This window comes from Panthera tigris, chromosome B4 (genome assembly GCF_018350195.1).
Source record: "Panthera tigris isolate Pti1 chromosome B4, P.tigris_Pti1_mat1.1, whole genome shotgun sequence".
In the NCBI taxonomy this organism is placed as follows: domain Eukaryota; kingdom Metazoa; phylum Chordata; class Mammalia; order Carnivora; family Felidae; genus Panthera; species Panthera tigris.
The window spans coordinates 131,501,918-131,525,221 of record NC_056666.1 but is presented as its reverse complement, the minus strand read 5'-3'; the positions used below and the strand labels follow the sequence as shown (position 1 = coordinate 131,525,221).

The 23,304-nt window shown below is 60.6% G+C and overlaps 1 protein-coding gene across 2 annotated transcripts; it reads right to left on the bottom strand.

Moving 5' to 3' along the window:
• SYNGR1 (synaptogyrin 1) lies at positions 1–22,898 on the bottom strand. Of its 2 annotated transcripts, none has more exons than XM_042993305.1 (4): positions 22,740–22,898; positions 6,022–6,259; positions 4,433–4,578; positions 1–275 (listed from the first exon to the last, which is right to left on the bottom strand). In XM_042993305.1, exons 1-4 carry the CDS (start codon positions 22,836–22,838, stop codon positions 54–56), a joined length of 705 nt encoding a protein of 234 aa, XP_042849239.1. In that variant the 5' UTR covers positions 22,839–22,898; the 3' UTR covers positions 1–53. The 2 variants fall into 2 exon arrangements, with proteins under 2 accessions (XP_042849239.1, XP_042849240.1); XM_042993306.1 differs by lacking the exon at positions 1–275 and adding an exon at positions 2,606–2,909.
• Between the last annotated feature and the right edge of the window lie 406 nt (positions 22,899–23,304).

Sequence of the window (23,304 nt, the reverse complement as noted above, 5' to 3'; positions counted from 1 at the left end):
GGGGTGGCTGGGACCGGGGCAGGGACAGGCGAGGGGCAGGCGGTCACTGCAGCTCAGTAGCCCTGCGACTGGTAGCCCTGGGGCTCGGCGTCAAAGGCGTTGGCCGGTTGCTGGTAGGTACCACCCATGCCGGTGGGGTCTGGCCCGGTGCTGGGCTCCACGTAGGGGGCGTAAGGCATGCTGGAGTCCTGGCTGGGGTCCATGTAGTCCTGGGAGAAGAGGGCCGAGTCGGCGCCAATCTGATACCGCTGGAAGGCCAGCATGGCCTGGCCCGCCTGGGGACGGGGGCCGGCGGGGACGAGGACAGGCGGGAGGGGATGGTTAGAGGAGAGACAGACAAGAACGCTGGGTTAGTGGCAGTTAGTTCACAGGACACAGGCAACAGAGGGCTAAATATCCTCGAAGCCCCAAAGATGAGACCAAGCCTGACTGAGGGGCAGAAGTCTGTCCTTGTAGCCAGCCCTCAAGAGACCCAGAACCACACTGTCCATCCAGCCAGAAAGACCTTCAGAAGGTCTTTGGGTCACTATGGGTCACCAAAAACTTTCCACTGTGGAGTGTTAAGGTGGCCCCAAGGCCACAACATCCTCCTCAAACTGTGTTCTCGGGGGTGTTACGTGGAGAGGGGAAAAAGTTTCTTGGTGTGCTGGAAAACCCCCTAAAAGCCACCGCACCTCTCTTGCGGCGAGGTGAAACCATGTAACTAAGTTCTGGCCAGCACACCAGCTGTCCCACCCGTTGACCTGACGCCCGGAGGGCAGATGTGGGGCTAGAGCTCTCGCAGCCACGCAGGACCACGAGGTCCATGAGCTAATTGTAGGGACGGAAGGGGCCTGGGTCACTGGAGACTTCTGGAGCCACGAGGCCAGTCCCGGACTGTCTTCTCAGACTTGGACTTCATTTAAACCACTGCTATTTACAAGTTCATTTGCTGCTGAACCTAATTATAACTAAAACATTTGGTCAAACAAGTTTGGGAAGCTGAGTTCAACAGAGTAGAAGAAGTTTCAGGGCCACGGGACTTGTTAGGGCCTTGACTGACGTCTACTGGGATCCCCGAGGGGAAAACTCTGGCAGGCGACCTTTGCCAACCTTACCGGACCAATGAAGCCCTCCTCTCACGGGACCTAGTTGGGAAAGACTTGTCTACAGCATACGCACAAAGGTGGGAAATTCTTTTTCAGTAAAAGCTATTACGTTGTTATTAAGGACAATGACATTGACCACCCCCAGCTAGGGAATGAATTTAAAACATACTTTTTAGGTTTACATTGAAAGCCTTCCCCAAAGATCTTTCTAGCAGGTAATCTTCCTGTGACGGAAAGATGCTAATGCTCTACACACCCATTTCTGGGCTGGGAGGACTGAGGCTTAGTGAAGGGAGACCTCACGGCAGAGTCAGTGCCAGAACCCAGACCTGAACCCAGAGGTCCTGCTCCTTCCCAGGCCAGGGCCCTCCCCATCTCCTTCCCATGGATCAGCCCCCTCACAAGGGAATAAACCAACCAGGAACCTGAAAGGGCCATCTGGTGAGAGGCGGGGGGAGTGTGCTTGGCATTTTATTCTAGAAAGTTCCAGAAGCCCAATGACTAGCCACTGACTTTTGATTTGTGTCATTGGTAAAGGCTCTGAGGGGCAGCCCTTCCTGAATACTGTTTAAAGCAGTGCAGGAGCCTGAGAAAGGCAGACCAGGCCCGAAGGAGTTGAGCTGAGGGAATTAGGCCTCCCTAATTCAAGAGGCCACAACACAAGAGTATGGGGGTGGGGGGTGGTGCATGGGACCCTGCTGGACTCAGGTGCAGAGGGGAGGCTGGGAGTTCTGCTCGGAGCCCAGGGACCTGGTGGCCCACCTGGCCCTGCTTCTTCAGAGCAGGTGTACTCTCTAGGATCTCCACCACGCAGCAAGCCGTGTGCACTGGTATGCCTCTAGCGTTGGGAAGCTCACTCTCTTTGTGCTTTGCTCTGGGGGCCTGTTTGCTCTGATACCCCCTCAACTCCTGGAGAGTGGAGAGATTGGTGGTTCCCGCCCAGGCAGCTAAAGGCCCCCAAACTGTAGAACTGGAGGTCAAAGTCTTTTGGAAGAACGAGGGCTCACCACACGAGAATCGCCCCCAAAGTAGAGATTATGGAGGGGTCTCTGACTCCCTGGAGAGAATGGAGGAAGGAACGAATGAACGGAAGAGCCTACATTTATTGAGCATCTCTGTGCCAAGCTCCGTGCCAGCCTTTGTTTCATCCACACAACAGCCCTGAGAGGTTGGTCCACTGGGTAGTGAACTGAGGCTCAGAGAGGTGCAGGGGTTTGCCCAGGGTCACACAGCATGTGAGAGCAGGGCCGGACCAGGAGTCCTCTGATGTCCTCGGCCAGGCCTCCGTTTGCACCCAGGCTCCATGGGAACTGTAAGGTCAGCCTTCGTGCTGCAGCAAGGAACAGGCTCTCGCACCGTGTCCACAGATCAGTATACCAGTATAGAGAGCCACCGCCAACCCTCTGATAGCCCGTGGCCGTCTGTCTGGGGGAGATTTCAATTTGTCTTCCCCTCCCCAGCCTGTGGGCCCCTGGGGCCAGGGACCCCGTCTGATCCATCACTAGGCACAAAACAGCTGCTCAATAAATGTTTACTGAATGAATGGACATTTGGAAAAAGAAAGGAGGCAATGAATGCGTAAGTGGCGAGTCTTAACTGGCCCCTCAAGCCAGCCACCCACTGCCCTGCGTGCCCTGGCATCCTGGCCATTTCCGGCAGAAGGCTGCCCCCATAACCTTGCCACTGGGCATGATACAGGGCGCTCCCCGCCTCAGGAAACCGGCAGGCCTATGGCTGTGCCGAGGCGGGAAACAGTGTGCTGTATTCCTCCTGGAAGGTAAGGTCCTTGAATCTCCGCACGGCCAGGGCTGCGGTCAGGCTCTGCCGGGAGAGAGCAGGGGTGAGGACGGTGGGGAAGAGCTGGGAAAGGCAGAAGTGCCAGCAGGGAAGCCGGCCTCAGTGGGCACCTGTCCGTCAGGCTTTCGGATCTGCCCCCGGAAGTCCTGACGCCCAATCACTCCTCCTCCTCTGTGAACTCCACCCCCATCTCAGGGCTCACTGGTCCAAACATCTCCCTGTAGCACCGGGTGGGCTGTGTGGTTCCCATACATGGGGCATCTTCTGTGGTCTGAGATCCCCTGGGGTCACTTGGTTCTTCCTGCCCAGCCCTGAGGACACGGAGGGCGGGTGTGACCACCGCTGGCGTGCCGGGGCCTGAACCACAGGTGTTCTCCTCCAAACCCTGGCTCCCAATATTGTATTGGGACAGGGGCCCCAAGAGAAAATGGATATTCAGGGGCCCTCAAAAAGAGCAGGAAGTCACTCCAGGACAAGCCCAGAAGGGCAGAGGGACAAGGAGGCCTGGCTGCAGCAGGCTTCGCAGGAAGGGCTAGGGCTGCTTGTATTTAGCCCCAGGGTCTCCTTGCAGAAGGCTGGGCCCAGGGCTGCTCTAGGGCCTGGAGGGGAAGGGGGCTGCACGCAGGGAAAAGGAGAACCCTTGAGATGGGGGCCTGGAGCCCATGTGACCCCAATATCACAGGAGGGAGGTGAGGAGAGAAGAAATACACCGAGGGGACCTGACCCCAGTGGGAAAGAGGGCCCAGCCCTGCTGTCATGCCCGTGGGTGCTGGAGGTGTAGGTCCAGAGCCTGCCAATGGGTGCCGTTTGTGGGCCCAGAGACACGCTTTCTTTGACCCACACGGTATTTTTTTTTTTTCTAACTTGAATAAATTGCTAACACGTAACGATCAGGTTTCACACAGAAATTCAGATTTCTGGCTTCTCTGGAAAAATGGGAAGACCTGGGCTGTGTGGGTCCCTATTCCTGCTTTGGAACAGGGATCAAGGGTGTCCCTTTGGGGGCATGCACCTGCCGCCCGGCCCACTCACGCCTTCTCACGTGCTGCCTACCACACGGATATCTGAGTTTGTGACACCCCGCCCCCCCAAATCCAAACTCCTGATTTTTAGAGATGGGAAGATAATGGGCCGGAAACCTAGAGGCAGCCCCAAGAAGTGGCCCAGGTCTCCCGACACCTAGGCCCGGGCTCCTAACCAGCCTCAGAACTGCAAAGCCTTATCTTTCTGTCCAGGCCTCCACTTGGGTCTGCAAAAGGTTAGGGTAAACGCCCACAACCCGACTACCAGAGTGCTTGGGAGGGGCGTTCGTGACCACTGGAAGGTTGCTCTGTGCCAAAGCGAGGGTCTAGCACCACTGTGTGACCCTGCTGGCGATGGCAACAGCCTCCTTCCCGGGAAGCAGCCCGTGTGACTGCTGAGGAGAGAAGCAGGGGCACGTACGGGCTCCAGGAAGCAGGATGCAGGCCCCGGCTAGGCTGAAAGGCCACCCGCTCGGGAGCCTGGCTGGGGTGGGCGACTGTGGGCTGGGTGGGCCGTGTACTCACCCACGTGAAGATGGAGAAGAAGGAGAAGGTGATGGCGGCCCGAGCCGCATCTGTCCCTTCATTCATCGGGTTGTCTTTGGGCTTGGACACCTGCCACTGGTTGGCCAGGAAGCAGAAGCCCACGAACCAGAGGAAGGCCCAGAAGGCTGGGGTGTCCACGAGGGCCAGGCACAGGGGCCGCGCACAGGAGAGGGCGAGTGGGGAGGAAATGGGGAAAACGAGCAACAGGGAGGGGTTTGGGAGCACGTCTCCCACACCCCACCCCCACCCCCATAGGGAGAGGCGGGGGCAGGGGGCACAGAGAGGGGAGCACAGGGAAGGTGAGGCGAGAACAGGGAGGTCAGTCAGACACAGAGCAGGAGGGAGACCACAGAAAGGAGCCGGGCCACGCAGATAGCAAGGCCAGGAGCAGAGGCAGGGAGAGCCAGGGGCAGCGAGGGGAGGGGAGGGGAGGGGAGGAGGGAGAGACAGAGAGAAAAGTCAGTTGGCCTAGGTGCGCATTTCTGTTGCCTTAGCCAAACACAGATTTCTCAGCTGAATCCCCGCCCCGGGACGTAGTCTGCCCCTGCAGCAGTCTGGGAGGAGCACTGATCCGACCCCCTGGCCAACGATAGCCTCCCAGAAAATCGGGCAGAGAGAGGATGAGGAGGAGGCTGGGCAGGGGGGGCAGCTTAGCTGGGCAGGTCTGAGCGTTGCCTTCTCTTGTGCTCGCAGCCTCACGAGGCCCAGCCTCACGAGGCCCGAGCCAGGTGAGCGAGGGCCCTCTTGGGAAACGGAGGCCCAGGGACCTTAGCAGTGGGAGCCTTGTGGCAATGAGGTCTTCTGTGGGTCCCCAGGGTCTACCCAGAGAGGACCAGAGCGGCTCAGACAAAGCGTGTGTGTGCCAAAGGGCTGGGGTAGCTAGAGACCAACATCTCCCACAGGCACTGCTGGGGAACCCTGGGGCGCCGTGGACCACCACTTGAGAACCATTAATTTCATTCTATCCTTCAAGTCTACGGGACCGGTCTCACTGCTTCCAGTCAGCCAGGCTCACCCTGAGGATCCCAGGCCCAGTAATGGGGGGAGGTCTCAGCCAGAGAGCCGAGGCCACAGGCAAAGCTTCACGGCCTCTCAACCCAAGCACCCAGTGAACAGACTTCAGAACTCGTGGGGTCAGAGGTCGGGTCAGCTCTGCCAAAGGCTGTTTCTGGAGGATGAGGGCAGCAGGTCACGTCAGGTCCTGACCCTCCCCGGGCCCAGACTGTGTGCCAGGCGGTCGGTCCTGCCTTACGAGGCTCTCACGGGGGGTGGCACAGGGGAGGCTTCAGAGAGAAGGGAAGCTGTGTCCCCTCCCCGCCACGGAGCTGTGGGCTGTTCCGGGGCCTCAGGCCCGGCCCTGGTCCCACCGCTCCCCGTTGCCAGCCACGTGACCCCCAAGTCTGTCCCCTCACCCGCCCGCACCTCAGCTTCCTCATCTGGAAAATGGGCGATGGGGGACGGCTGCCTCCTCGGTGCGCGCGAGGATTAACGGGCCCACGGCCGGGACGGCCCCCGGCCGGCTCCGTTGTGCTGGGGGGGGAGGGGTGTCCACTGGGCGGGGGGCTCACCTGAGACACCGATGTCGGACAGGACGGCTTTCTTGCGGTCCTTCACGCTGCTGATCTGTGGGAAGTACACATCCAGGGCCAGGTACAGCAGGCAGGTGAGGAAGGCGAGCACGCCCACGGCCACGCCATAGCTGCAGGCGTTGGGGTTGCGGTTGTAGATGCAGAACTTCTCGCCGCCCGAGTTGTTGTTGAGGTAGCCCTCGTTCACAATGGAGCCGAACACCACGATGGAGAACACCTGTGGGGGGAGGGGCGGGGGGGGGGGGGGCACCAGGCATGAGATCCAGGCCGGCCCCTGCCCAGCACCAGGCCCGGAGAAGGGGAGGCTACCCGCCTCGGCCCGCGGCCTACCCCTGCCCCGGGGAGCCCTCTTCACCCCCGACAGCCACAGGGCTCGTGCAAAACGGGCATTTCAGAGGGGAGGCCCCGAGAGGGAGGGCAACTTGCTTCGGGTCACACAGCGCAGGGGGGGACAATCCCTTCCTTCCTCCGCCTCAGGCAGGAATGACCCTCTGACCACAGATTTGGCCCTACCAACCCACCGTCCAGGTCCTGGGAGGTCTTCCTGGGCCCTGACACCAAGATTCCTCTAGAATTGGACCTGGCCTCCCAGAATGAGTGGGGCCATGCCCTTCTGGGAGGTGAACCTGCCAAGCCCCCACCCCCAGGCCCCCTAGGCTGACTCCTCTAGACGCTGGCCCATGCCCACCCCCACCGGCAACCCCTTTGCCAGGTTTATTTCACTTGGATAGACGGCCAGCCGAGATGGCCCCCCACCACCCCACCTCCTGGCATTCACGCCCTTGTGCAACCTCCTTCCCCCTGCGTGGCGGCTGGGCCTTGTGATTCACTTCCAACGGAATCTGTGCAGAGAGCGACAGATAACATCTCTGCGAGGAGGTTGCAAGGACGCTGGCTTCCACCTCGCTCACCCTCGCTTGCCGCCTCTTACTTGCTGGCTCCGAAGGAAGAGGCTGCCTTGGTTTGAGCTGCCCTCTGGAGGGGCCCATGTGGCGTTTTATGGTTTGTCAGCCATAAACAAACACACAAATTAAAAACAAACAAACAAAAAAAACCGACACTGCTGCAGCTGGATGAACCTTAAAAGAGGTGGAAAAAGAGGCGAGGGAAGCCAAACACGAAGTCAACCCCCAGGACAAAAGCCCTAACAGACAAAACAGAGACAAGAAGCAGGCGAGAGGTGCCCCGGGGCTGGGGGAGGGGAGGACGGAGAGCGGTTACTTAAGAAGCACGGAGCGTTCTTACGGATGATGAACGTTTTGAAACCAGACAGAGGTGACAGTTGCGCAACATCAATGCCACGGAAACGCGCGCTTTAAAATGGTTAATCGCGTGGCATGCGAATTTTTCTACCATTAAAGACAAGGCTGTGGGGCTGTGTCCTCGTTCAGCCGTGGGCACAGCGGTGGCCACGGTGGCCCGTGAGCCACGCGTTTGCCTGTCCAAATTCGAGAATGTGCACACAGCCACGGTTCAGACCCGGGCCGGCGTGCTGGCTCTCAGCCCGGCCCCGTCACAGGTTCCACATCTTCGCGGCCACCCCAGGAGGTGCACAGGGCAACTCGTGCTGCTCCCAGTTAGCAGCGCAGGAAAACTGAGGCACAGAAAGCGCAGGTGGCACTGTTGTCAGCACTCCGGGCTGAACGGGGACCCGGGCGTCCTGATCCTCAGCCCTGTGCTGTCTCTCACCTGACTAGGCTGACGCTCGGCCTCAGGGGGTGGGCCCGGACGGAGGTGTGGTCTTTCCAGACACCTGGGGGGCCAGTAGTGTGAGTGAGTGCCAAGTGTGGCGCTCGGGGGCCCAGGAGGGGAGAGGCAGGAAGTCCTGACTTCACAGCGATTGTCTAAGGAACTCCGGGGCTACTGACAGAGTCCTGACAAGCAAGGCAGCCACAGGTGATGAAGGCAGGCTCTCTCATGGCCAGCTGCTTGAGTGGCGCACGGCACAACTCCGGGACTGCCATTCACAGAGCCCCCTGGGACCTGTGCTCCAAGACAAGTCCCAGGTTCCTACCAAGGAACTGCCAGGTCGGGAACCCGAGGCCCAGCCCCAGATGTCACCCAACGTCCCCAATCCAGCAGAATGGACAAGCTACTCGATTAGAGGGGGCACTCCAGACCTAAGGGGTCACACAGGGTTGCTGAAGTCAAATCCCAGGCCTGCTTCTTATGCTGTGTGGCCTCAGGCAAATGACTTAACCTCTCTGAGCCTCCGATTGGAACTCTGCAAAAAGTGACCTTCCCTCCAGGGCTCCTGACAGAATGACACGCAGGCACCCTGAGCAGAGCAGGTACACCAGGGGCTGAGCCACGGTTAACTCCCTTCTCCAGAGGCCCGAGGAAAAACGGGACGAGCACCAGGAAGGCCCTCCTGAGCAGCACTTCCTGGCAGACATGCTCCACCAGGGGTGGGAACAAGGGTAGACCCCCTTCCAAAAGCAGGCCAGCAGGAGGTGGGAGGGGAAGCGGGCGGGCGGAAGTTGGGGCTTTGGGGACAGCAGAGGAGGAACCATTAAGATGGGGCCCTCTTGGGGGACAGAAGCAGGAGTCCCTGAAGAGGCCAGGAGGCACGTGCTGGAGACAGTGTGTCCCCAGGAGGGTGAGGAACAAGATCAAAACAGCCTCCAAGGAACCGGCGGGGCCCCGGGGCAGCGCAGAGAGAGGAGCTCAGTGCCCGCTCTGTCCTCCTGTCCATCCCACGGCTCTGGCACACAGGGCGCTCCGCGGTCAGGCATTCCTTGAGGTCGAAGTCACCTGGGGCGAGTGGCTTCTCGGAGCCTCGGTCCCCTCATCTGTAAAGCCCTGCCACCGCAGCACCCTGAACCACTGGCGTGTCGTGAGGAACGGACGAGGCCATGCACGTAAGGGCCTGCAGGCGACGCGGAGCCGGCACCCAGAAAACGCCGGAGTGATGCTAAACAAGCAGAAGGGATAACGAAGCAACGGCAGGCGGTGGCCATGTCGGGAGGGGGGCAGCGGCGGTCAGGGAAGGGAGCCGAGGCAGTGATTTTTGAGCTGAGCTGAGTGAGAAGCCAGCCCTGCCAAGATGGGGGGAAGCGTGTTGCAGGCAGAACAGAAAGGGCAAAGGCGGGAGGTGGGAGAAAACCCTGGCTGGAGCAGCGACGGAGGAGTAGGGCTGGAGGTTCACGAGATGCGGCGGGAGGGAGAGTGGGAGAGACGGGGGGGGGGGGGGGGGGGGGGGGACAAGGCCAGGTGGGTGGGACACCGTGAGGAGGGTGTGACCACAGGGGGGTGACCGGATCTGTGGCTCACCGTCCCCGCCCTGCAGCACGAAGCTCCCTGAAACGGTTCCCCCACGGCCTTCCAGACACAATCCGAGCTTCCGAGGGCTGGTGGTCCAGTCCCTTGCTGTATGGCTCGCCCACCCCTCCTGGGCCTCACCTCCCTCCGATGCCTGCTGATAACTGCTTCCCCACCTTCCCACGCCCCGGCCGGTTGCACGGTTTCTTCTCTGAACGTGGTTTCTACGAGCACAGGTCGCGACCGGTGGCGGCGGGGCAAGCTGCCACGAGGCAGGCAGGGCCTGACCCCCAAAGCCGTGAAGGGCAGGGTGAGCTCAGGAGCCACTTCGGGCTTAATCTCACTTGATCTGACTTAGGTCTGAAAAGGGCCACCCTGGGCGCCGCGGAGAGAGGAGCGTAAGGCCAAGGTGAAAGCAGGGAGACCCGCTGGGGGGCTAAGCAGCGCCCGGCGGGGGAGGGAGGAGGGGCTGGGCTGGCGTGGGCAGTGGTGGCAGTGGGACGGGGTGGCTGCTGAATGCGGAAGGTAAAGCCACCGGGATCTGCTGACACGTCTGCCGTGGGGATGAGAAGGAAGAGCGAAGGGCGGGGCGCGGGGGGCTGGGTTCCGCGACCCCCGGGGACAGGTGTGCACGCCACGTTCCCCGCAGGCTACACAGCCGGGCCAGGGCAGGGACGCTCACCTGGACCGGGCCTGAGACTCTACAGATGGAGAAGCGTTGCCAAGGAGACACAACTAGTCCCTCGGGGTCCCCGAACTCCCTCCGGGACCCTGTAAGCCCGGGGTTCGCGACTCCACTTAGCTGCCGTCTCTCCACCCACGTGGGACCGAGCCCCCCAGGAGCAGGGATGGGCCTCGGAGCTCACATCCCGCGGTGGGAGGAAGGGGGGCTCCCTCGGGACCTACTGGGGGACTGAAACACCTGCTCCTCACTGCACGCGGGCCACGTCCTTGTTTTCATTTTCCAGCCGTGTGCGGGCACCTGCCCGGGGGCCGCAGCTGGCTTGGGGGGGGGGGGGGATACAGACTCAAACCCAAGTCCCTCCGAGTCCAAAGCCAGGGCTCTGTGTCAGGCAGGCGGTAAGGCCGGATCTGCAGCAGGGAGCGCACGGAGCCGAGAACCGGAAATTAAACCAGAATGAAATTCTACGCTGCTGCGGCCAAACTCTACCTAACAGGCGGACCTGCTGGAGGGACTGGAGACGGGTCTGTGGTGGCAGAACCAGCGGCCTGGAAACAGGACAGGGTGGCCTCAGGGGAGGCTCCACAGAGGCCGCTGGTCACTGGAAGGCACAGGAAAAACAATCCCTTTTCCTCAAACTAAAGAAAATGCTATAGAAAGCGAGGGGGGGGGGGGGGGGGGGGAGGCACCAATGTAAATGGACCAAGGCTGTTTTTTCACCACCTTTATAATCCAATCCTGGGTCTTTTTAAAAATGGATTAAAAAAAAAAAAAAAGGGATTCCAGATGGCAGCTGGAGCAGAGCTATGTCAAACTCAGAAAAACACATCGGAAGGTGTCTCAGACTCTCAGGATCTTGGGGTACTGGTTCAGAGACACAGAAGCGGAGACCCCAGAAGTGTCACACCCCGCCCCCACTCTGCTCAGCCATCCCAGACGTCAGGGTTGGCACGGATGTAGGCTGTGTCATAACTGTGCACCTGCTGTTCTGCCCTCCCAGAATGCCCTTCCCCACCCTTCCATCTTTCAAATAGGATCAAACTCCTTCTCAGTCACTCCCCCTCCTTCCCAGTCACTCCCCCACCCTGACCCTGCACACACTCATTTATGGGTCTGTCGCTCCCAAGAGACCTGAGCTAACCCACAGCCTCTGCAGGGGCCCTGCATCGACTGGGAGCGCCTGACGGAAAACATCTCAGTGAATCCTCACCAAAACCTCTAAGGAAAACATAAAGGTAAAAACATGCCCACAAATCAGGCTCACTTAGCTCATTTCACAGAGAGGGAAGCCTGGCCTCTGGCTGGCCCATAACAGGCTGGCCCATAGCGGGTAAGCAGGGCACCGGGCTCTAGCCCAGACCTGCCCGCCTCCAGCCCCACTCCAGGATGTAAGTCAAATCCCTACCTTCAGCTGCCTCCCCAGGAGTGAATTCCAGGTCCCAAACCCTAGAATGAGCGTGAGTGCCAGGAGGGACACCTGCCGTCCCGAGCTGTGTCACCACCCCACTGTGCAGGAGGGGCCGGGCCCACATCTGCACACAGAGCTGGCAGGCCGCGCCTAGGCCACTGGCGGGCAACAGGCTGCCCCGGGCTCCCGGGAGAGCTGGGCCAAACCAGCGTGAGGGGCAGAGGTCGCTGCTATTTGCCAGGAACTCCCCAGAGGCTGGCTTTGAACACCTTTAGGCACATACTGGGTTTCCACCCAGACAAGCTGCAGAGAGCGGAGCCCCGGAGCCCTGCCAGCTAGGAAGGGCACCGTCCGTCTCACCCTCCATGTTCCCGAGCCCCGCACCGCACCGCAGGCAGCCAGCTGACTCGCTCACCAGCCTCCACTCCACGGTCTCCGCTCCTGCCCACCGCCAGGCTGCAACGTCACCTGCCCCGGGACGGCCTCCTCACCTCCTCCAGCGGCAGCCAGTGGGTGCTCACCCACCCCAACTCTTACGAGTCTCTCCCGAGGTTGAGCCCCTAGTGGGCTCTGAGGTCCCCCTATTTGGGCGGCTGGTCTCACGTCCAACCCCTGCAGCCCCCAGTGACCTCCAGCGCCCCTCATCCGTCTGCACGCTGGCTCCCATCCGGGAGCTCGAACCCTGAACCGGGCTCATCCTCAAGTGCCATCCAATGCGGGGCTAGCCCTACTGTTTCATCCTGCACCAAGTAACCCAAATGACGCCGTGTCCCCCATGCTGGCCCAGGCCACTACCACCGCTTGCCAGGAGAGGACAGCAGTTTCCCTCCTGGTCTCTATGCGTTCACTCCCACCCCTGCACCATCCCCTTTACAGCAGCTGGAGAGGTCCCTTTAAATTCTGTTTTTTAATGTTTTTATTCATTTTTGAGAGGGAAAGAGAGAGAGAGAGCAGGGAAGGGGCAGAGAGAGAGGGAGACACAGAATCCGAAGCAGGCTCCAGGCTCTGAGCTGTCGGCACAGAACCCGATGTGGGGCTCAAACCCATGAACCGCAAGGTCATGACCTGAGCCGAAGTTGGATGCTTAACCGGCTGAGCCACCCAGGCGCCCCTGGGAAGATCCCTTTAAACGTGTCATTCCCATGCTCCGTCCTACCCATCTCCATCCCCAGGATGCATCCCCAGCTGCAACCCCTGGGCTCCTGCCTTCCTCTCAGACTCCTTTCTCCCACTCTTCTCTAGCTCCCTCCCAAGCTCATTCCTGCCTCAGGGCCTTTGCACTTGGCTTTTCCCTCTGCCTGGAATACCCAGAGTTCCCCAGACCTTCCAGGCTGGCTCCTGCTGGCTCCTTCTCAACATCCATATCTCAGAGAAAACACCACTCAGAGGAGCCCTCCAGGCCTGACTCCCAGATCTACAATATTCTACGATATTCTACAATACGTTCCAATGTATTTCTTTGATAACGTCTTTATACGCTAACGTCCCTAGTTATTAGTTCATTTTTGGGTGAACATCTGCCCGCTGGACCCACAGGGAGGGTCAGGAAAGGCTTTAAGGGGAATGAACAGCAAGCCTGAGGTGGGCAGAGGTGCAGGTGGCATGGGAATCAGCATCCCTGGCTTGGGCCTCTGCCTGCACACTTCTGACCACGGGGAGCTCACTCCCTAAAAGGGGGGGCTGCTGAGTTCTCTCCCTCACCTCCAGCTGAACCTGCCTTCCTGTCAGTGTCCCTACCAAAGTCCTCAATCCCGCCGCCTCCTGGGCCCCAGGGAAAGGCTGTGTGAGGAAAGAAGGAGCCGTGCTTTTGAGGGATGAGTCAGGCTGCCAAGGCCCCCCCACCCCTCATATGACCTCCCACAGGGTCATATGAGGAAAATGGCAAAAGCCAACGCAGGGGCACATGATGGGCAGTAGGCGGCCACTCTGCTTCCTGAAGGGCCTCGTGCGGAGCCGCAGGGCTGAGGCGGGGTCGGGGGTGGGGAGGCTCCCAGGGCCCCTTCTCTGCTCCCCTGCCCGGGCACCCTGTTCCGACGCCTTGGATGTAACCTGCGGGGGATTAGGCCGTAATCTTCCTGCAAGCTGTCCCTCGGGTTCTCAGCAGTGGGGGTGGGGAGGGGGCTCTGCTGGGCAGGGGCCCGAGCAAGCAGACCCCTGTCCCCAAGGTACTGAGACTCAGCCGGGTGATCTGAAGGCTCCCCCTTCTCGCCACACTGTTCCCACCTTCACCCTCCTGTGGCTGTGTGACCACAGGGGGCAGGGACCCTTGTTGGAAAGGGGGAAGCCCAGACCCAGAAACAAGCTGCTTGACTGGCCCAGGGCTGCAGCTTGGTGGCCGAAGGATCCAGAGGCCTCACCCCATAATCTTCTACAGCCCAGGTCCTTCCCCACCGGGCCCTGCCACCTCTGAACTCCCTGAGGGAGGGAGGGGGAACAGAGTCACCCCTGGAAAAGGGCTATGAACACCAACCGAGCACTGCCTGGGCCCTTCCCGGGCGGGACCTCATTTATCCCCAATGGCCCCACTGGCAGGCAGGCAGGCAGGCAGGCACTGCTCTCTCTCGTTTTGCAGCTGGGGAAACTGAGGCTCTGTGCAGTCTCTCAGCCGGTCACAAGGGCAGGGATAACCACCCGGGTCTGTGTGCTCTTCCTCAGCTCAATGCCCGCCCCTGCCCTGCCAGCTCCTACATGACTGACGCCGTTGTTCACTGTCTCTCTCCCTCTGTGGGAGCCTGAGGTCTTCGGGGAGAGAATCTGGTCCCAGGCCCTGCCTCGCTTTCTAGAGAAGAAGGCACAAAGGGGGAAACGCCTTCCGCACTGACAGTTCTCACGGCCGTTCACATAGAGCACAAAAGAAGCAAGGAGGAGACAGCAAGCTTGGTGGGGGGGGGGGGGGGAATCCTGGAAGGCTTCAAGGAGGAGGTGATTTCTGCGTTGGGCCTTGAAGGTGCGGTGGGAGACCCCGAATAGGGGTGGGGGGTGGGAAGAGGAAGGCAGAGCAGTGCCCCCCACCTCATTCACCCACACGTGGAGCCCTCGCAAGACGCCCCACGCTGCCTGGCCCTGGGGGATACAACAGCGATGTGACAGACGCAGTGTTTGCACCCCCACAGCTGACACCCGAGGGGGCGGCATCCTCTTCGCTGCTCTGCTGTACCTCTCGGCCTTTACCACGATGGCCCTCCTGCCCGGAGCTCCTTCCCCCGTCTCCGCCTGGCCGACGCCGTCCCTCTCGTAACTAACCGTACTGCCACTTTTCCGTCCCTGACCTAGGTGAGTGTCTCCTCACGCTGGTGGCGCGCTCACCTCTGCATTTTTACTGGCGTCACCACCACGCTTCCCTCCGCCAGCCTGTGAGCCCTCGGCAAACAGCGGGCACGCAGCACGCGCTCGGGGTGGCTGCTAACTAGAAGACGACAGAGCGTCTGTGTCCTGCGGCCGTCGGGTCCGAGGGGAGGACGGAGAAATCGCTCACGGCCGGCCAGGTTCGGCTGAGAGAGCCGTTTAACGACAGGCAACCATGGATTTGGCAACGAGAGGGTCACAGATGGTGAGGGGTGGGGGAGAAAGCCTGAGCGGGGTGCATGTGAGAAACGGAGGGAGAAACCTTGGTGAGGGATGGAAATAAGGCACGTTGGGAAGACGGTGGGCAAGAGCCAGGTGGAGAGGGCGACACTGAGGATAGGGGAGAGGGACAGGGAGAGGCCAGTGGGCGTGCAGAGCTAGTGGGCAGGGAGGCCGGCCCGGGCCACAGAATCGGAGAGCCCAGGGGAGGCACGGGCATGAGGCGGCTGAGGGTGGGTGCCCGGCGCAGGAGGCTGTGGGTAAGGTCACGGGGGGAGCCCCGCTGGAGGGGCGCCAGAGAGGATGGGGTGAGGGCGCTACACAGCCTTGAGGGTCAATGGCTCCGAGGTCCCAGGCCCAGGGAAGCTGGGACTGACAGGTGAGAGGAGGACAGACAGGAGAGGGGAAGAGGTGGCCACCTGAGAGCACGCAGCTGCTGGAAAGACGGCCAGGCCTAGGGTGCGCCTGGCGAGAGGGGCCGAGGCGCGCGAGGAGAAGACCGTGGCAGGCGGCGAGGCCAGGGCGTGAGCAGGAGCACGGAAGCGGGCACTGTGACACCAGGAACGGAGGCGGCGGTGGCGCTAGAGAGAGCGGGTGTTAAGACGCAAGCATCTCAGGCACCTTCGAGGAGTAGGGGAGTGACCCGGGGCTGGCCTAAGATGAAGAGATCCAGGGCTGGCGTGAGAGTCAAAGCTGGGTGACAATGGTCTGGAAGCGGCCTTAGGAGCCAGGAGCACCTCCAGGCTCGGCAGAGGGAGGGTGTGAGGGAAGGAAGAGCCCCCCGAAGAGGGCTGCCAGGGGAGCGGGGTCGTGGGGGGAGGCCAGGTTACAACGCAATGTACAATTAGGGACGTTCAGAGCGGGGTCAGGGACTCGGGGACACAGGTCACGTCCTCCCGCCCCCTGGACCGTGAGCTGAGAGCCCCAGCTCATTGGGGTTCCCGGATGACTGCGTTCTAAACAGTCTGGGCCTGGCAGCCTAGGGTTGTCCCAGCCAAACACCCACCCCTTCCCCACAGTCCCCTTCATCCCCTGCAGAGGGGGGCTGAGCATAGTCCCATCCCGGGAAGGGAAGCATTCTCCAGAAACACAGGGCCGTGAGCTGCCATGCCAGGAGCCCCTGACACTCTGCTCACATACGTGGACCCGGGGCCCAGGCCCCTCTGCTGTGGGCCCCCCAAAAGCATTGTGGGGGTGTGGTTCTTGATATCACTTCTTTAAAGACGGACCAGTCCAACAGTCCCCAACCTGGAGTCCACTAGGAGCAAGCGTGGGGTTCCTTGAGGGTGGAAAGGTTGGGAACCAGCCCAAAATGACTATCCATTTCCCATGTGACAGATGGGGAAACTGAGGCCCAGAGCACATGGCATCTTGCTCAAGTCACACCACCAGTCGGGGTCAGAGGGGGTCGCAGAACGTGGCTTCAGGCCTCGAGGCCCCAGGCACTCCCCAAAGCCCTGTCCTGCCTCTCCTCCCCCTGGACAGCTGGTTCTTCCGGTTCCGGGCGCCAAGCGTGGCTCCCTTGCCGGCTCTGCCATCTGCCCTTCCTTTCCTCCCTTGTCTTCCTGGTTTTTCCTCCTCTCCTCCCCTCCTCCCCCAGCCTTAGTTCTTTCTCCCCAGGCTCAGGCCTGCCTCATAGCTCTGCAGGAACAGGTCCTGTGGGACTCTGCATGTGGCCGGGAACTCCCTGAAGCAGGAGGCTGTAGGCTGTCACCCCAGCTACTCCGGTTAACATCTCTGGGCCTCAGCTTCTCACCTAAAGTACTGAAACAACACCCACCTGACCAGGATGACGAATGCCCAGGGGGAGCGGTTATACGGCGGGCCCTTCAAACATGAGTCTTCACAAAGCTTAGAGTCTGCCCCACATGTCACAGATGAGGCTTGGAGAGGCCAGCATCTTCCAAGGTCCTGCTCTGATGACCCTGCTCCCCACACCAAACCCCCGGCTCTCCCAGGCTCCCCAAGCTCCTGCACGGCCCCGGTACACGAGGAAATGCCCAAGACACAGAGCAGAAATCTACCAGCCGGCATCTGCTGAAGACTTCGCCCCTCAGTCAGCATCTCCTGAAGACCTCACCTACCAGCCAGCATCTCCTGAAGACCTTACCTGCCAGCCGGCGTCTCCTGAAAACCTCACCCACCAGCCAGCATCTCCTGAAGACCTTGCCCACCAGCCAAAGTCTTCTGAAGACTTCGTCCACCAGCCAAAGTCTCCTGAAGACCTCACCCACCAGCCAGCACCAGCCAGCATCTCCTGAAGACCTCACCCACCAGCCAGCATCTCCTGAAGACCTTGCCCACCAGCCAGCATCTCCTGAAGACCTTGCCCACCAGCCAGCATCTCCTGAAGACCTCGCCCACCAGCCAAAGTCTTCTGAAGACTTCGTCTACCAGCCAAAGTCTCCTGAAGACCTTGCCCACCAGCCAGCACCAGCCAAAGTCTCCTGAAGACCTCACCCACTAGCCAGCATCTCCTGAAGACCTCGCCCACCAGCCAAAGTCTTCTGAAGACTTCGTCTACCAGCCAAAGTCTCCTGAAGACCTTGCCCACCAGCCAGCATCTCCTGAAGACCTCACCCACCAGCCAGCATCTCCTGAAGACCTTGCCCACCAGCCAGCATCTCCTGAAGACCTCGTCCACCAGCCAAAGTCTCCTGAAGACCTCACCCACAAGCCAGCATCTCCTGAAGACCTTGTCCACCAGCCAAAGTCTTCTGAAGACCTCACCCACCAGCCAGCATCTCCTGAAGACCTCCTGGCTGCTGACTCCATCCTAGACCTAAGAGATCAGCCACAGGCAGATGAAGAGATAAGGAAGATTCCAAGACTGTTAGTGCTAAGTGCCAAAGGAGCATGTAATCTACCTCCGTGGATGTAGCTCCCTGAGTAAATGACAGGGCGGTGCCAGGTGCTGGGAGAGGACAGGCCATGCAAGGTCACACGTTTCCTGCCAGGACACTCGTCCCCAGCACCCTCTAAGGTCACGCTTCCCCATGGCAGCCACAGGGAGCTCTTCTGTGTTTCAAACCCCTCCCTGTGGCTGCCCACAGCCCTCAGATGAAGCCCAGAGTGTACATCTGCCATCCAAGACCTTTTCTGAGCTTCCCCCTGGCTGCCACTCTGGAGCACATTCACAGAGTGTGATGTCACTCACTCGCACACCCAGGACCCTGAGAGCTCACCATCATTTATTTCTAAAGCCCACTCAGACCTCATGCTTCCAGATATTTGCACACGCTATTCCCTCCACCTGGAATGCCCCTCCCCGCTTCTTTATCAGAACCAACTCAGAAGCCGCCTCCCCCTGGAAGCCCTCCATGCTCCCCTGGCAGAGGTAGCTACCCCTATTGGATTTTCTTCTTGTAGCATCTCAAGCCTCCCCAACAGTGCTTGTCACTGGACTGACAGCGTCTCCGATGGGGCACACAGGCTGGTACTGGGCAGGGACTTGGCATGTGTGGAACGAATGACTGAATGCCAGAGCTGGCCAGAGGCTCTATCTCCACCCCAGACCCCTTTTACCCCACGCACAGCTCCCTGATTTTGGTGCAGGACGAGCTCAGCTTTTACACTCAGGGTTCTCTGGGATGACTGAGGGGGTCTGGTAAAAACAAGACCCCTTCAAGCCCCTCTTGGGGCCACTTCAACCTAGACAGGGAAGCCACAGGGAGCGCACCAAATGTGGGCGCTGCAGATGTCCAGGCTGTACCTCTGTCATTTGGGGCGGCGACACCTACCCTACTTACAGAATCCTGGGGTGTCACACTCAAGGCCCTTAAGAAATCAATCCTGAAAACGCCACCATTTCAGACATTTTATCATTTATTTTGCTCAAACTGAATATTAAAACACCAACAGCCCTCTCCTCTACCAGCACCGATATCCCTTCCCCGCAGGCCAGTGCAACCCTCTAAAAGGGAGACCGTGAAGCCCACGGAGAAGGTGGTCTTTTACAGGAAATCAGGTCGCTCCCTGCCAGAGCTCGGCTGCCCCCTCCTAGCTCCAGGGATAGGGAAAGGTGTCACAGACAGGCTGCAGTCCCGGAGCACCTCTGACCCAGCTCAACCTCCTCACTCAGATGGGGAGACCAAGGCACAGGGGTGGGCATGGCCGGTGCCCGGGGAAGCGGGCAGAGGCAGCCTTCTCCCGGCTCCCAGCCCGCACAGCCCCCGTCTCCCTCCAGTGGGGTCAGAGGTGGCTCTGAGTTTACCCTCGACACTGCCCCAGCTCAGCCGTCCCCTCCTCACCCGAGGCAGGAAAGGTCCAAATTGGCTGGGCTCGCTGGTTCCCTCTCCACCTTAACCAAAGCGGTCAATTCCTGCCGTGAGTGGTCACTTCACCAGGCCTGGGGGCCAGCGAGGGGACAAGGGGCAGAGAGGAGCTGAGGAAGCCTCCGTCAAGAGACAAAAAGGTGGTGTCGGAGGTCCTGCTCCTGCCCCTGCGGCTTGGGTTCCAGGGTAGATCCAGGTTTGAAGAGGCCCTGAAGCTGATATGGCTGGGGGGGGGGGGGTGCGGGGAGGGGGTTTCCTCTTTCAGAAAAAGATCTTTTACAAAAATCACAAGCCCATGTGCACATGTTGCTAGGGCCTCTCCAGGGCTGTAGAAGGGGACTACGTGGCAGGGGAGTCGTCCTGGCTAGAGTGACCAGTCACCTAGGTTTGTGTGGGACTCAGAGGCTCCCAGACACATAACTTGCAGTGCTGAAGCTGGGAAAGTTCCAGCACACCAAGATGAACTGGTCACCCTAGCCCTGGAGCTAGGACTTCGTCTGAAGGCCAAGCCTGATGCCTCCCAGACCCCAGGATGCCAAGGGGACGCCAGGGCGAAGGACAGGTCACCAACGGCATCTTCTGCGCGCTCATCGACGAGTTAAAACACTTTCAGAGCACCACACATTTTTGAAAAAGACTGGAAGGAAGCACCGGTCCTCCCTCAGTGAGGGGATCACACGTGATTTTTTTCCACCCCACTATTTTTTTTTCTTTTATTTCTCCCCCTCCCCCACCATCGATCGTTTTTATTGTGGTAAAATACAACATAAAATGTACCGTCTCGGGGCGCCTGGGTGGCTCGGTTGGTTAAGCATTCGACTTCGGCTCGGGTCACGATCTCACGGTTTGTGAGTTCGAGCCCCACGTCCGGCTCTGTGCTGACGGCTCGGGGCCTGGAGCCTGCTTCCGATTCTGTGTCTCCCTCTCTCTCTGCCCCTCCCCCGCCCACGCTCTCTCTGTGTCTCTCTCTCTCTCAAAAATAAATAAACATTAAAAAATTATGAAAAAACGTACCGTCTTAATCATTTTTAAGTGTGCGGTTCAATGCTATTAAGTACAGTACATTTATTCTGCTGTACAACCATCACAAGTGATGTTTTTATTTTCCGAAAGTCAGCAGGGATTACTTTTGGGATCAGAAAAAAAGAACTACACATTTCTTAAAGGTGTCACTTAGCCTGTTATCAGCTGCCTTTGCTAGCATAAAGGTAGTGAGCAGAGCTAGGAGGCGGGGGGGGGGGGGGGGGGGAGGTTTGGGCATTAGACGGTGGCTGGCCCAGATGACCATTATCCTTTCCGAACCTGAAATCCAGGATTCTGACCTCTTCCGGCTCCAGGAGAAGCAATCAATGTGCTTTGGAGACTCAGAGATTTGGCTTCGAATCCTCTGCCGCTTACATGCTCAGTAACCTTGGGACTCCCTGAGCCTCAGTTTCCTCAAGTGATGCAGGCCGGAGGGGAACTAGCTGGGTAAGCGTGTGTCCACCCCGGCCCACAGTGGGTACCCCATCCGTTACTTTTCCTTCCTCCTGCTTGGACTGTCTCGCCGTACCCCGAGATAAGCCCCATTTATCCTTCAAGGCCCAATTTGATATCACCTTCTCCATGAAGCCTCTCTTGATTCCCACAGCAGGGAGACCCCTCTCCTGGCACTCACGGCCTCTACCCCGGGGCGGGGGGCGGGGGGTGGGGGGGTGGGGTGGCACCTGGCTCCCTTCCCAGTAGGACTGTGGGATCCCCGAACACTAAAGGCTGCATCTGAGTCATGTCACTTTCCCTAAGGGCCCAGCAGACGCAGTGAAGCTTTGCTAAATGAAGCCATCACAGGCAGAAGTGACCCAAGCAAGCAAACCGCCCACACGCCTCACAAAGCCAGTGGCTTGACCCTCCCAGGCCTGTGGCCCGAGGGGCTGGCAAAGGGGAGCAGGGCATACAGCTGGCCCACCTGATCAGGCAGGTGCCCCCCAGAGCTCCATCTCTGCCGAGGGCCAGTTGGGGTCTCTGAGGAGTTGGAGACTGGCATACATGAATGAAGTCGGCACCACAAACCCTTACGGATGTCCCCGGGTGCCAGGCCCGCTGCCAGGCCCTGTGCCGTCACTGCGGCTTCCCTGCCCTCAAAGAGCTCCCCAGCTGGTGGGTACTTGAGAAGAAAGGGGTTTACACATGGCCCCGCTTCTTGTGGCACCAGGAGGAGGTTTGAACGTTTTTAGACAGGGAAGAGTTAGACAGGGAGAGTCCTTTCTCTCTGGGAGGCCAGAGATAAACACCCCAGCTGTCCCACCCATCTGACCCTAATATTGCCCGGGAAACCCAGGAAGTGAGGGAGTTTGAGCACCCTGAGGCCATAGCTGACCTCAGACGTAGCCCCTTGGGGTGGCTGACAGTGACCCTGCCCAGCGTCCCCAAGCCCAAGACCTTCTGGTGTGGGCCCGCAGGAATAGGCCCCAGGCCTGTAGAGGCCAGACCCTCTAGTGAGAGTGTCTGGGCAATGGCCAAAAAACCCTAGGGAGCCCCAGGCACCCCCCCTCCTGCAGCAGGCTTCTTTCCCTGGGGTGCTGCCCAGACCACATGAACCCCTCCCTCTGTGCTCACTGTCTCTGTCCCATCCTCCTCCCCCACAACCCCAGGTCTGAGCAGGGACCCCCCCCCCCCCCGCTGGGGAATTCTGACCCCTGCCAGGCTGGAGATCCAGAACAATCCCCTCTGCTTTCCCCTAATCCCCCCCACAAGCATCCAGGTGTACTTGCGTGGTGGGGGGGGGGGAGTGCTGTCACGGATTCAGGAAATATCAGAGCCCACGGTGGCCGCTCCCACCTCTCTACAAACCGGGAAACTGAGGCATGAGAGAGGAGCTGCCTCTCCCCACGTCGGGATGTAACTCCTCGCTTCCCACTAACATTTCTTGGGTGGTTCCCAGCCCAAGGTCACGCCGCGAAGGAGAGGCAGTTCCCGAGCAAGCCACCTAGGTATCCGGCTCCCGACGCATCGCTCCACACCTTCCGGGCTAAGCCACAAAACCCGGTTTCCGGCCCTGTCCTCCTGGAACGTCCACGGCAGGCGCGGCGTGCGCCCCGTGAGATGATCCACGCCCTGATCCACCTCTCCCCCCCCCCCCAAACGGCCACCTGAAACCCGGGCTTCGTCCCCACGGCCGCTGATCAGCCCGGGCGGCCGCGCGCAACCCGAGCCGCGAGCTGCCCAGCCGCGGCCTGGAGGTCACGGCGAAGGGGGGCCGCACGCGAATGGGGACGCCGGGAATCAAGGGCTACGGCAGCAGGGGCGGGAGCTCCCCCCGCTCCGCCAGCGCTGGGACCCCCCCCCCCCGCCCGGGGCCCGGGAAGGAAGGGGTGGCGGGCGCCGGCACCCCGGTCGGAAGGCTCTCCGCCGGCTGCGGCACGCGTGCCCGGGGTCCCGCGGGGTCGGGGTCCGTCCGGGCGCGCCGCCCTTGCCCGCGCCCCCACCGCACCCCACCCCCCGCGCGGCCGGGCCACCCAGCCGTCCTTACCCAAGACACGACGCGCAGGATGGTGTGCGGCTGCCGGACCAGGGTGTGGGGGTCGAAGGCGCCCCCGGCTTTGCCCGCTCCGTACGCACCCCCTTCCATCGTGGCTGCACCCGCGCGGTGCCCCCCGCTCGGCGCGCGCCGCCGGCCCTGCGCGTGCGCGGCGCCCCCGCCCCCTCCCCTGCTCGCGCGGTCTGCGTGGCCGAGGGCTCCCGCCAGGGGGCGTCCTGTGCGGAGGGCGCGGGGGCGCGGGGGCTCGGGGCGCGCGCGCGCTCGTTCGCGGGGGCGCGCGTGCTGCGGACCCGGCGGAGGGCGAGCTCGGCGCTAGCGCGGTGACCTCTTTGCGGAGCTCGGGCGAGGGGGGGGAGGGGCGGTTGCCGCAAATACGGGACGGCCCGCCCTGCCCCCACCACGGCACTTCCGAGCCTCAAGCTCCCGAAACCTTCTTCGTTATTGGTTTCCTTCCTGTCGCTGCCTGACCCCGACGTAGAGGGCAGGGGCCGCATGCAGATTTCGCCAACGAAGGAGGGGACCACGATAACCCCTGACTCAGAGCCCTCCAAAGCAC

What these genes read in the sequence shown, in the direction of transcription:
- SYNGR1 (XM_042993305.1), bottom strand. Translation starts at nt 22,838, where the DNA reads ATGGAAGGGGGTGCGTACGGAGCGGGCAAAGCCGGGGGCGCCTTCGAC. An exon ending in TCCTGCGCGTCGTGTCTTGG is followed by an intron (nt 6,260 to 22,739) that starts GTAAGGACGGCT and finishes CTCCCCCCACAG; the next exon opens with GTGTTCTCCATCGTGGTGTT. An exon ending in TCTTCTCCATCTTCACGTGG is followed by an intron (nt 276 to 4,432) that starts GTGAGTACACGG and finishes CCCCGTCCCCAG; the next exon opens with GCGGGCCAGGCCATGCTGGC.